Raw genomic sequence first — 11,050 nt, 5'->3', positions numbered from 1 at the left:
TTTTTTTTTTTTGAGACAGTCTCTGTCACCCAGGCTGGAGTGCAGTGGCGTGATCTCGGCTCACTGCAACCTCTACCTCTCAGATTCAAGCGATTCTCCTACCTTAACCTCCTGAGTAGCTGGCAGTATGGGAATGCACCAACACACCTGGCTAATGTTTATATTTTTAGTAGAGACGGGGAGTTCACCATGTTGGCCAGCCTGGTCTTGAACTCCTGACCTCAGGTGATCTGCCATCTCGGTCCCCCAAAGTGCTGGGATTACAGGCGTGAGTCACTGTGCTTGGCCTCTGCCCTAATTTTTTAAACAATTTTTTGTAAAGACAGGGTCTGGCTATGTTGCCCAGGCTGGTCTTGAACTTCTGGGCTCAAGCAATACAGCTGCCTTGGCCTCCCAAAGTGCTGGATTACAGGTGTGAGCCCTGCGATCGTCTGAGGCAGCTTTCTCTTGTTCTTGCCCGGATGCGGCCAGCTGCAAATGGAGCCTCAGTCCTCAGCCCCCGGGGGCCAGAGGCCAGGCTTCGGGGCCTGTGCCAGGACAGCCCCACTTGGCTTCCCCCAATTGAGGAAGGAGATGGCGCCTCCCTCAAAGGAAGGCCACTTGGGCTGCCTGGGTCCCAGCCCACCACTCAGAGCCTGTCCTTGTCCGCTGTGCAGAGCCCGGGCGTCAGGGTGCCCAGCAAACCGGGCAGCTACTTCATCCCACCTCAGAGCCCTGGCGCCCAGCGCGCCAGGCCTGAGCCCAGCTGTCTGCGGGGAGTGTGCCGTGGCCAGCCTGACCTCTGCACCCACTTCCCGAAGCCAGATTCCCAGCAGACAGTCTCCTGCGGGGCACCGCGCCAGCGGCATTCCTATGGTGGCCCCGCCACCTCTCTCCACCGGGCTGGCGGCCCCTCCGCCCCTCCCCGGCCCATTCAGAGAGAGAATGGGAACTGTCTGATCAGCAGCTGGGCTCTGACCAAATGGAATTTTCCGTCTGTGGTGGAAGTGATGTAAGGGCTCGGTCAGGCGAGGCGAAAGCTGCACGCTGGGCTCCGCAGAGCACGTGGGGAGGACTCAACTGCCACGCACGCGCCAAGGGGGCTGGAGGCGACCCCCTCCTGCAGCTGCAGTCCCCCTGTCCCTACCCTAAGGCTCCTGGTCTCGGCCCTGGGTCACCCCCTCCTTCTCCTGGCCCCTGCAGCCCCACAGACGGCATCCACGGCGGGTGCCCCCTCCCACCATGAGCTCAGACTCCCCCCACTGCCCTGCAGCCCCCAAAATGCAGCCCCCAAAACCCCACCAACTCTGGAAACACCCAGCCAGCCAGAGGGCCAGGGCCTGAAGCCTTACTCTGTCCCAGATCGGGCTGCTACTGATAGGATCCCAGTACACCCCGGGTCACAGCAAGACCTCCCTGGCCTGGCAGGGACGCCTGGGGCAGTGGCTGGCGAGGAGCAGGCAGGCCTGGGGTGTGGCTCGGGGCAGGGCTCTGTGGCCTCTACACCCAGGCATATGCTGTCCCTGGGCCTGGAGCCTTCCTCTTCAGGGAACCCCCACTGTTCCCAGACATGGGCCATCTCCTCCAGGATGTCCCCAGGATATCAGAGACCCAGGCCCAAACCCGGCACTGCAGCCTTTGTTCTGTGTGAACCTCGGCTCCCACACTTGGACCCGCACTTGTAGGGCGAGACCCCCAACCCAACCTGACCGCCTGCACAGGTGGATGGCCCCGACCCAGCCCTGCTTGGAGAGGGGAGGGCCCAGTGAGCCACAAGGCCTTAGGACGGCCCGCGGGGCAGGAGGCTTGGGGAGAGGATGTGCATGAGCAGCTGCGAGGTCTGTGCCCCACGCCTGCTGCGGCCTCCCAGCCATGCCCACTCTGCCTCCAGGCCCTGTCTGGACGTGACTCTCATCAGCCACGCAGACACAGGCACCCCCCCACGCAATGCCAGGCTCAGTGCCAGGACAGACCACACCACACCAGGCTGCTGAGGCAGGAGGGCCATGCATGACGGCAGGGCAGGGCACACTGCCTGCCACCGCTGGGCATCCTGGTGGCTCCCGGAGCACCTGGTGGTGGGACCTGGGCCTGCAGTGTGTGAGGAAGCATGCCACTCAGGGGAGGGTGTACAGCAAGTCAGGGCCGGCCTGTGGAACACACAGGTGGCCACTCAACATGCGCACCCCTGGGAGCAGCTGCCCACCCCACTACCCCAGGCCACGGACCCACACGCCACTCTGTCCCACCAACCTGTGGGCTACCATGGCGCGTGGCTGGGCTGAGGATGCCCTAGCCCACTGGGAGGTGCCCACAGGGACTCTGATGAGAAGTTTGGTGTGAAGCAACCCTCAACCCCAGCCACAGGCAGTGGCCACGATCCCGCCACCCTGCCACTCCAGCCACAGGCAGTGACCACGATCCCGCCACCCTGCCACTCCAGCCACAGGCCGTGGCCACGATTCCGCCACCCTGCCACTCCAGCCACAGGCCGTGGCCACGATTCCGCCACCCTGCCATTCCAGCCACAGGGGCTAGCTCCTTGGCTGGACACTGCTGCGGGTATGCCCTGAGCAGGAAGGGAAGTGAAGACATAGGGCCCGCATCCTGGAGCCATGCTGCTAGGCACAGAGAGTTCAGGGAGGGGGCCCGGAGTCTACAGTCACACAGCGGGGGTGGGTGAGCCCGGCAGGCCAGGCAGTGTGACCGCAGCTGAGGACAATGGCTGCCTGTGGCACTGGGAGGGACCAGCGAGCCCCAGGGGTGCAGCTGTGAGGCACGGTGAGCGGGGATGGCAGGAGAAGCAGCCACCAGTGGCCAGAGAAGGGGTGGGCAGAAGGTGGGTTCCAGCCCCGCTCAGCTCTGCCCCGCCCCTCGTGCCAGCTCCATGTGGAAGTGACACAGCTTGGAGGAGGGAAAGGGACAGGCTCCACAGAGGCCAAGCACGATGTCCACTGAGGGGCTGGAACCGCGCCAGAGGCGCCGGCAGGTGACAGACACACAATATGATAACGGCCACACAGCCTGACTGCAGTGGGGACAGAGTCACCCCCAGCTTCCTGGATGAGGATGGAGGCCCCGCACTGACGGCCGTGGTCCTGGCTGGGCTCTGGGCTAACTGGGAGCATCAGCTTTCAGGGCGTCTTAGCAGCAGCCTGTGCTGGGTGCTGGGGCCCAGGCTTGGACAGACAGCTCGGCCCCGCTAGGTGGGGGCTCCCCTGTGCCCACAGTGCCGGCCCTGTGAGCTCGGAGGCTGTGGGAGGCAGGAAGAGGAACGAGGTGGTCACTGAAACTCCCGCTGTGGGGAGCATCGCGGGCACCACAACAGGTGGGGAGGGCACTCTTGGCCCGGGGACAGTGTCAGCCAAGTCCTGGCACAGGATCCAGGCAACCGACATCTCCTGCGTGCTGAAAATCCACTGGCAGCAGGGACCAGCGAGGCCCCGGCCTGAGCCTGTGCGTGTGACAGCAGCACGGGGCTCCGGCAGGATGGAATGGGAGGGGAGTGACCACCTGCCTCCACGGATGCCGAACTCCAGCCCTGGAACTGCCAAGGCCCCTCCTCCAGAGGAAGTGACAAGGTTTGGCGGTGTCTGAGAGGCTGGCTGGGGTCCCACACTCCAATGCACACTGAGGGGTTCTGGCCCCCAGCACCATGAGAACCCCCCAGGGGTCCTGGGTCAGGGTCAGGAAAGGGGCGGGATCCCTAGGGCCAAGCCTTGTTTGGGGAGGTCAGGGTGGGCTCGGCGTGTGCGAGCCACTACCACCGCCCCCGTGTCGGGGGTCCCCCACCGGGAAGTGGGTCCCCCCACCTTTGCCTCGTGGGTCGCCTCGCACAAGTGGGGGCTCCAGGGTCACAGCCTTTGGCTAGGCCACAGCCCCCCACGCGGCCAAGCTGCACACGTGGCCCCAGCCCCCACCCGTAGCACACTAGGCCCAGGCTCCCAGCGACGCTGGCCCAAAATTAAAAACAGATTTTCTACCAGGCTGGGCTTGGGTTTCACACATTCCATGACGGTGAGCTCCTGGCCGTGCCTGGAGGACACGCAGCCAGCAGCGGCCACGTGGGAGCCGGGGCCAGGGCCAACTTTGTGTCCCTGTCCCCAACTCCTGAGGTCCGAGGTCCAGGCCGCCAGGCTGCACATGGCCCCACACCCACTGCCCCCCGCCCCCCGGGGCTTCCTCCAGGCTGGCCCTCACCCTCCAGGAATGGCCTGGAAGGAGGCCGGAGAGGCAGCCCTTGGGCTGAGGCTCAGAGCTGCTCCCGCCATCTCCCCACAGGCCAGGCCCCTGCCCTGTACCCTGCAGCCGGGGGACCCCAGCTCTCCCGCCACCCACGCCTGTCCTCCCCCTTGTGCAGGGAACAGACACCAAAGAACTGCAGCAAGTGTGTCTATTTTGGTCCCCGCGCTCCGACACATCTCCCAGCATGACACCCAGAAAATACCCTGCTCTCCCCGCTTGTCTGCAGGCCCCTGCACCAGCCCCCTTGGGACCGGGCTCCAGGCCTCAGACCCAGCCAGGAGCTGCCAGACTGGAGCCCCATCTCCGGGCTTGGCTCCCTACCAGGGAGAGGCAGCCCAGAGGGCACAGCCCAACCCCAGATGCAGGGCTGCAGGGCTCAGAGCTGGGTGTACCCCAGAACTTCGGGAGTGCTCCTCCACGATGGCCAGGAACCCAGCCAGTGTGCATGGGCCCGAGGGGGCAGAGCGAGTAGGGGCACCGTGGCTGGCACCCTCCTCAGAGACCGAAGGCACTGGCACTCTGTGGGTGGCCCGGCCTCCTCCCACACCCTTGGCCAACATGGGCCTGGCCCAGCCACAGCGGGTGCTGCCCCACGGGACTCAGGTCTCACCCAGCCTCCCAAGACTGTGAGAAGCCCCCTCGGACGGTGTGAGGCCCAGCACAGGGCCCGGGTGAGCTCCCTGCAGACCCCAGTGGTGGGCCCGGGTATTGGAGACCCTCCTGTGACCCTCCCACACCCACCATCCACCCGCTGTCACATGCCAATTCTCCATTGGCTGCGTCAGGCACTTCCCATGTCCTCGACCCCAGGCCCCTGGCTGCAGACGCAGTTCCTCTTCTCCAGCGCGGGCCTCAGCAGAACTGACGGTGGGGCAGGTGGGGGAAGTGTAGATGCCCCTGAGCCCCCCGAACCTGTACCCCTGCGCCCACGAACTGCACTGACGTCGTGTCCACTGGGAAGGATGGAGCTGGGCTGCAGCTGGAGCCCGCGCCCAGTCTTCGCGCCCCTGATGCTGGCCAGCCCCCATTTCTGTTTATGTCGGGGGCACAGTGTCCACCTCCCAGGGCCACTGGGTGGCTCCCAGGAAAAATGCTTTAGAAATAAGCAGCACGGGCATCCAGGAAGAGCCACTGTGGCCTGGGGAACCAAGCTGCAGGGCTCCCCGTTCCCCCAGAGCCTGACCAAGAGCCCCTGGCCGGGGGTCCGGGTGGCTGACACTGCACATCCCTTAGACGGGACCGGCCGGCGGGGCCCTGCCCAGGGGTCAGGCGAGGAAGAAGGGTCACCGTGGAGATGCCCGGAAGAGGGGCCCTAGAGCTAGCCCTCAAGTCTCAGGTGAGTGGGGGGCAGGCGGGGGTCCCGCACACACAGACTGGAGTGGCCCCTGGTGCTGCTGGAACCGGGGAGATGGGGGAGCCAGCACCCTGAGCAAGAATTACCACCCCAATATTCATGCACACCCAGGAAAAGCTGTGAAGACCTTGGGGACTTCTAGAGGGTCCAGGCTGCACTCCAAGGAAGGGACTTGAGAACGAGTGTCCCGGGGACAGAGGTGGCCAGAGCACCCTCAGAACCACAAAACCAGGAGCCCAAATACAGGAACCCTTGATGCGGGCAGCAGCCGGGCCAAGGGTGGCCTGACACCCACCCCCCAGCAGGTCCAGGGCCCACAGTTTCACACCCCCTGGTCAAAAGGCAAGCTCGGCCAGAGGCTCCCCAGGAATGCAGACGCCGGCCAAGATGGAAATCCTATGTGGACCGGGACCAGCCATTATGGGCTTCCTGCCCAGCCCCCAATGCAGGGTCCCGTTCGCTGCACCCCCCAGCCTCGCTCATCAGCTCCTGTCCATTCAGGGATTGCTCCTGAAGCTTCTGCCCAGCTCCCCAGGGGCCTCCGTGTCTGGCCCGCTTCTGTCACCTGCAACTACAGAATCCTTCCTGGCACCGTGGGACACCGGACAAGCATCTGGAACCAAAGGCCCCATACACAGTCCAAAGTACGGGACATGTCAAAAGCAATAGGATTCCAGTTCTCAGGGACACCCACCCTACAGTTTTATGCGCTTTGGACTGAACCCAGCTAGAGGGACACTTCTGTCTGACGCTCTTCCCTTTTCCCCAAATGTTCCATGAACGTGCACTGCTTTCGTAAACCACAAGACAGGCGACCAACACTGCTGTTTTAACCAGAGCTAATTTCCTTCTGATGAGTGGGGAGGATGATAACAGGCCAGCCCTGCCCCGGGGAACTGCCCCCCAGGCTGCAACTGGGCACAAGGCTGACCTCGCCTCGTGGGGGCACAGAGGTGCTGTGCTCTTAGGAGCCGGGCTCCCAGCTCTGCTAGGAGAACACTGGCCCTACTCCCAGAGCTCAGATCCCCTCTAAGTGGCCATCCAGCCTGGGCTGGCACAGCGCCTGGCACAGAGGGCTTACCAGTTCCTGAGGCAGCACATTCCCCGTGCACCGGCAGACCAGATCGACCCTCCAGTACGTGGGCTGAGGCCTCTCCCTGAGGCTCAAGCTTCTCTCTGCCTCAGGGCCTTTGCACATGCCGTTCCCCCAGCACGGAAGCTCTTCCCCAAGGCCTCCACATGGTAACCTCAGTCTTATCATTAGGGTCTCGACAGAAACATCCGGACACTGCAGGCTCTAGTGGAAAACAGGCCCCCCACGCTAGGAAAACCTGAGGCAGGGCCTACTATCTGCCCTGGAAGGCAGATGTTCCAGTAAAACAATCACCTGCCAGGGCTGGCATGGCCCATGGAGGAATCAGAAAGCAGCAGGCTAATCCTTGCCAGGCTTGCAACCTCCAGGGCAGGCCAGTTAACACCACCTCCTGCAGGAAGCCTTCCCTGACCACTGGGCTCCCACCACCCGGGTTTGGAATCCACCACAAGCCATAGCTGTTCTCCTGCATCTGGCCTGCCCTGAGCTGGAGGAGACAGTGAGCCCGAGAGAGAGGCTGAGGTCAGTGAGCATGAACTTGATCCCTGCCTGAGGACACAGGGTCACGAAGAGCTGGTGGGAACTGAGCAGGCAGGCATCCCCCGAATAAATCCCAGGACGGCAGCTGGACCACCCAAGGTCACGCAGGAAGAAGCGACAGAGCGCGGGTGCAGGCCTGCGATGCTCTAGTTAAAGAGAAGGCTCTGCTGCTCTCAAGGGCCCCTGCCTGGGGCCAGAACAGCCAGACCCACTGGACATTCAGGACTCACTATGCAGCAATGACTGGCCCCAGGCCACGCTAGGGGCCTCAGGCCCAGCCCTGCCAGCTCAGCTGTGGGGCCACCAGGAAGTCTCAGGCCTCCTGTGGGCTTCCAAATCCCGGCTGTGAACAACAGCCCCCCCCCCCCCCCTTTACTCAGATGCCCAGGCAACAACATGGGAGCCCCTCTCGACAGTCACTGTCTGGGGAGCTGCATAGAGCCGACCCCAGATGCCTCTCTACCCACTGCCCTCCCACAGATCCCTCAGCCCCCATGGGCTCCTAATCCCACGGTCACACCCCCAGCGTCAAGGCAGCCGTTGGGGAAGCTGGGTAGCCTGACACTCCAGGCTGACCAGGGCTCCTTGGGAGGTCGGAGGAGGGGCCTGCAGCAGGACTGTGGTTCCACCATTTACTCACTATGTGATTCGGAGCCTCAGTTTGCTAATCTGTACGATGGACGACTCTCCCCACCTCCTGGGACTGTGGGAAAAGTGACTGCCGACCGGCAGTCCCACGCAGGGCCTTGAAACAGGACCTGGCCCTGGTCCCTCCCGAGGCTTTCACCAGGGTTACCAACAGCAGACCACGGGGACCAGAAATAGCAAAGGACAAAGGCCAGTCCCCCGTGCCACACCCCCAACTCCCAACACCAGGCCCCACCTCCTCTCCATCCCCCGCCCCAATAACCACAGGGCAGATGCCCCCTCCCCAGCAGGGCACAGCCCAGGTTGGGGCAGCACACAGACAGCTAAGAGGGAGCCCTCGGTCAGGATGGGTGAGGGGTCCACTCCCCACCACAGCCAGCAACTCCTCACCAGGGAAGGCAGGAAGGGGCGCCTGCCACAGCCCAGGCCCACCCACTGCCCACCCTCCCAGGAAGGGGACTCCTGGCCCTTGCCTCCCAGGGGCATCCCTACACAGGAGGCATGGCCAGCCCAGATTCAGGATGAGGCGATGAAGGCTCAGAGACACCAAGCAGTTGTCCAAAAGCACCAGTACTCGAAGGGCAGGGGCAGGACACACGCCAGGACCAGCTCACGCCACAGCCCCTCGCCAAGAGCCGGGAGTGGAGGCGGCGGGGGATGGAGGCGGCGGGGGATGGAGGCAGGCCGGTTTCCACGTCGTGAATTATTCAGTGGCTAATTCTGCTTCGTGGAGATGAGGCAGGAGAGAGAGTGAGTCAGAGCCCTCCCACAGCAGAGCAGAGCGCAGGGCAGGGGAGGAATGAGGGCAGAAGCCAGGGCCTCCCAGGGCCACAGCACCCTGCTGGGAGGCCAGGCAGGCCAGGCTGAGCGGAGGGGCCCGGCCACTGCCCGGAGACTGTCTTGGGCTGTAGACATCATCGCCCCTCACTCCCTCTCACTGCCTGTCTTGAATCTGGGAGTGCAAGCACCCTGGAGGGCTGGAGGGAAGTCCAACTGTGGCTGGCAGCTCGGGCAGGTGGCAGCCCAAGGGGCAGCAGGAAACAGCCACCTCCCATGCCCCAGGGCTGCCCGGAGCTTCAGAACTAACAAATGGGCCAAACCCTCAGGGCAGAGAACTTTCCAAAGTGAAGCACACCCTCCTTGCAGCTTCAACAGAGTCCTCCAGGGACAAGTGACAAAGCTGTCAGCATGGAAGAAGTTCCAGAAGTTCCTGAATGTGCATTGCCCCTACACTGAACGGTCCCCCAGGGCTGGGCTTCTAGAACGCAGGCGTGAGATTTTATACCAATCCTTCCGCCTCCCTCCTCCCTGCTGTGTCTGGGCGTGCCTGGGCCGATCCCTCGCCCCCTTCCTCATCTGTTAGGAAACGTCATCGGCTCGGCTGGGGGGCCTGAGTGCAACGAGCGGGAGGCTGCGAGCAGTGGGCTCCCAGGTGCCCTGCTCCTCCGCTTCCGCCTCCCTCCGCTGGATGCGGGAGGACACAGACAACGCAGTTCTGAAGAGTCCAGGTGCTAGGCTGCCCGTGGAATACCGGTTTCCCAAGCCATTTTGATAAGCAAGGCCATTCCCACCCCACCATGGGGCTCTGCCATGATCCGTCCAGAAAGAAACTCCCGGTGACCAGGGACCCTGGTCACGGGGCTTCTGGAATCCGGATATCTAGGCAGGAAGGAAATGCCCACAGCTTGGTCCCCTGCCCCGAACTCAAATGACAGTAGCTTGGCGATGGGGGTGGCGCTGGGGCCTGGCATGATGCCAGGCTAAGGGCTCCCCGGGGAGAGGGCTGCAAAGGGTCCCCCGCCGCCCCCCAGCTCTGCCTGGGCTCAGCTGCTTCCAGCCTCCTGCCTGAGGCCCCTGCCACCAGGCCTCCCTCCCTCCCTCCGGGGCTACAGGCAGCCTGGTCTCCCATGGCCACACATGGCACCCAGTGTACATCCCACAGCCTGACCGCCAAGCAGGGGGTCATTACCGGCCACAGAGGGCTGGCGGCGGCCCAGGCCATTCACCCACTGGAAGCCTGGCAGTGGGATTCCCCAGTCGGGGGTGAGTGGGCGAGGAGTCTCTGCCTGCCTGCACCCGATGTGCTCAGGCACCCGCTCTGATCTCAGAGCCTGGGGGTCATCTGGGGAGGGGTCTCTGCTGGGACACAGCACCAGGCTGCCCCCAGTGATGGTGGAGAGGCCCTCCACTGGCCAAGGGGGCTCACGGAGAGGGGAGAGGCAGTTCCATGAAACCCCAGGGGCCTTAGTGACACAGAAGAGAAAGCCAGAATCGGGAGGGGGGTCGTGGACCCTCGATGGGGGTTGGAGGGTATTTAGACCCTTGAGAAGGAGGCCATGACCCTGGAGGTAGAGGTCCTAGGACTCAGAAGGGACCCTCGTGAAGGAAGGAGGCCAAGACCTGCGAGGAGGAGGTGGTCGTGACCCTGGATGGGGTGGATGAGGGGTCCTTAGGCCCTCGGGGAGGGGGGCCGTGACCCTGGGAGGGGAGGGGGCCGTGACCTGGGGGCCCTGACGCCGCGACCCTGAGGGCCCCGTGTCACCTGCTGGTAGTCGGCGTCCTCGGGCCGGAACTGGCTGCTGGTGGCCTCCCAGCTCAGGTCGAAGTGGGGCAGCCGGTGCAGGAGGCTCACCCACCAGGGCGCCGCGTAGCTGACCCCGGCCATGGCGGGGCCCGGCCGCCTCTGGATGCGCGCGGCCTGCGCGGGGCTCCCTTGCTGGCCCGGGGCGCGGGCTTCAGGGACCCGCCGACCCCCGCCTGGCCGCCCGCAACATCCGCGCGCTCCTGGGCCCGGCCCGGCCCGGCTCGGCCCGGCTCGGCCCGGCTCGGCTGCGCTCGGCTCCGCTCGGCCGCCCGCGCCCGCCGCCTCTTTGTTCGCCGCCGCCGCCGCCGCCGCCCCCTCCGCGCCCCCGCCCCTCCGCCCGCCAGCCCGGCCCCCGCGCGCCCCGCCCTCTTCCCCGCCTCTTACCCACCATTGGCCTATCCCCCGCCGATCCCGTCCCACATTGTGCCCCGCCCGTTCACTCCTGCACCTCTATTGGTCCTTTTACCTGATGGTTTTGCCCCTCCACTCGCATGCCCGCCCATTACCCAATGGTCCCGCCCCTCCACGTGTCCCCGCCCTTCAGCCCCGCCTCTGTACCGTCATTGGTCCGCCGGCAGAGGCTCTGCCTACTTCCTCGCCCTCTTAG

The 11,050-nt window shown here is 64.5% G+C and overlaps 1 protein-coding gene across 1 annotated transcript in view; it reads right to left on the bottom strand.

Annotated features, from left to right (window-relative positions):
* The window catches only part of TTYH3 (tweety family member 3), a 44,964-nt gene extending 34,207 nt beyond the window's left edge, over positions 1-10,757 (bottom strand). The window contains exon 1 of the mRNA XM_023188443.1: positions 10,402-10,757. Coding sequence (XP_023044211.1) covers positions 10,402-10,524 — 123 coding nt within the window. The 5' untranslated portion in view covers positions 10,525-10,757. The remainder of the gene's footprint in view (positions 1-10,401) is intronic.
* Positions 10,758-11,050: the final 293 nt, after the last annotated feature.

The sequence above is a fragment of the Piliocolobus tephrosceles genome, chromosome 8, assembly GCF_002776525.5.
Source record: "Piliocolobus tephrosceles isolate RC106 chromosome 8, ASM277652v3, whole genome shotgun sequence".
Taxonomy (NCBI): Eukaryota; Metazoa; Chordata; class Mammalia; order Primates; family Cercopithecidae; genus Piliocolobus; species Piliocolobus tephrosceles.
The sequence above is the reverse complement of the archived record's forward strand: the minus strand, read 5'-3'. Positions and strand labels throughout refer to the sequence as shown.